This window comes from Phalaenopsis equestris, unplaced genomic scaffold, assembly GCF_001263595.1.
Source record: "Phalaenopsis equestris unplaced genomic scaffold, ASM126359v1 Scaffold000321, whole genome shotgun sequence".
Taxonomy (NCBI): Eukaryota; Viridiplantae; Streptophyta; class Magnoliopsida; order Asparagales; family Orchidaceae; genus Phalaenopsis; species Phalaenopsis equestris.
In genome coordinates this window covers 127,162-128,782 of record NW_018164763.1, presented here as the reverse complement: position 1 = coordinate 128,782, position 1,621 = coordinate 127,162, and the positions used below count along the sequence as shown (strand labels likewise).

Here is a 1,621-nt window from a genome sequence, read left to right as displayed (position 1 = left end):
GGCGGCCGCCGCCGGTCCAAGAGGGTTTTTAACGCGGATCTGTCAAGATCTTTCCGGCCGGTTTCGTGTTCTTCGGATTTATGCCGGACGCAGCTTCCGTTCTCGTTGACGAACTGCTCTACGCCGGCTAGCCCTTGCGCGTACGATTACCAGTACGTATCCTTATCGCATTTCACCCACCATTTCGTTGCTGTAATGAATTTGTCAGAATGTGCGTAGATGTTTATATTTTAAATTATTTTTACAATTTTTTTTTAATTTAATGTTTGTTTTTTAAAAAAAAAGTATTAATTATAAATTTTAGGGGTTTTAACTTTAAAAAGTATGTTATAAAAAAACATTATAAAATATATTATTTTTATTTGATGGTCATATCCGCAACAAATTATTTCATACAGACATCGCATGCAGAGATACACGCGCTGTCAGACCTCTGCCGTTGATCTGAGCTTTTTTTATTATATATTTTTTTAAAATAAGATCCACCGAAATACAATTTTGCTGTTTATCTACTGAATTTTTTTAAAAAATAATTTATCACTTTTAAAATTGAGGTTGGATATGTAAATACATAAGAATTATGTGATAAGTATGAAAATGCTTTATCTTGAAAACTGTCCTTTTGCTTTTTTTTTATTTAACAATTATTATGAAATTAAAAAAATGATTCCTCATTTAGTCAATGCATAACAATCATTAATTAGTGTATTATTGAATTTGTCTACCTAGGAAAATGTAATTAATTTAAAAAATATATTTTTTTCTTTAATGTTTTTAGAATTAAATTCCCGAAAAAAATTCATTTTTTTGGGAAGTTTTACGCACATATACCACTCAATTTCTAAATATTTACATATCTATACCTACATCTTAATTTTCACTCACACATGGTATGAAAATTTTGGGTGTTGTAAATGTAGATAGTAAAGTTTAGTGGTAAATATGTAAATACATTGGAATCGGGTGGCATTTATGTGAATGACCTTTTTTTAATTCTCGTTAATTATCATATAATTGTACATATAAAAAGAAAACTAATTTAATTATTTTTTATATTGATATTATTCAATATAGAACAACTAATTTGACCATAATATTCCCATAAAATTTTAACCAAAATAAAAGTTTTAAAATATTTAGTTTCTTTATAAAAAAATATCGTCAATAAGTTATTAATTAAAAATTAAAAATATTTAAAGGTAAATATTAAACTTAATTCATAATAAATTTAGAGAGATTTAGAGTCTGTTTGAGACAGTTGAAGCTTTTTAAATAAAATCTGCTGATAAAATGATAAAAAATAATCTGTTGATAAGCTAGGTGCAGTGTTATTACAAATTTTTATTTTTTTTGGAAAAGTCATATCGCTGCTAGAAAGCTGTCACCGCACCTAGATATATTCGATTTAAAGGTAAATATTAAACTTAATTCATAATAAATTTAGAGAGATTTAGAGTTTGTTTGAGGGAGGTGAAGCTTATTAAATAAAATATGCTGATAAAATGATTAACAATAATTTGTTGATAAGCTAGGTGTAGTAATTCGGTGTGAGAATACTGTTTTCAGCGTTTTCAAAAAGCATAAAATGCCAAAACACAGTTTACCCAAACATGATGCGGTT

At 27.2% G+C, this 1,621-nt stretch overlaps 1 protein-coding gene across 1 annotated transcript in view; it reads left to right on the top strand.

The window, feature by feature from the left end:
• LOC110025668 (aspartyl protease AED3-like) overlaps positions 1-1,621 on the top strand; it is a 4,088-nt gene that overhangs the window by 564 nt on the left and 1,903 nt on the right. The window contains exons 1-2 of the mRNA XM_020726274.1: positions 1-211; positions 399-424. The exon at positions 1-211 is cut by the window's left edge and continues 564 nt beyond it. Of these exons, the coding sequence (XP_020581933.1) occupies positions 1-211; positions 399-424 (237 nt within the window). The remainder of the gene's footprint in view (positions 212-398; positions 425-1,621) is intronic.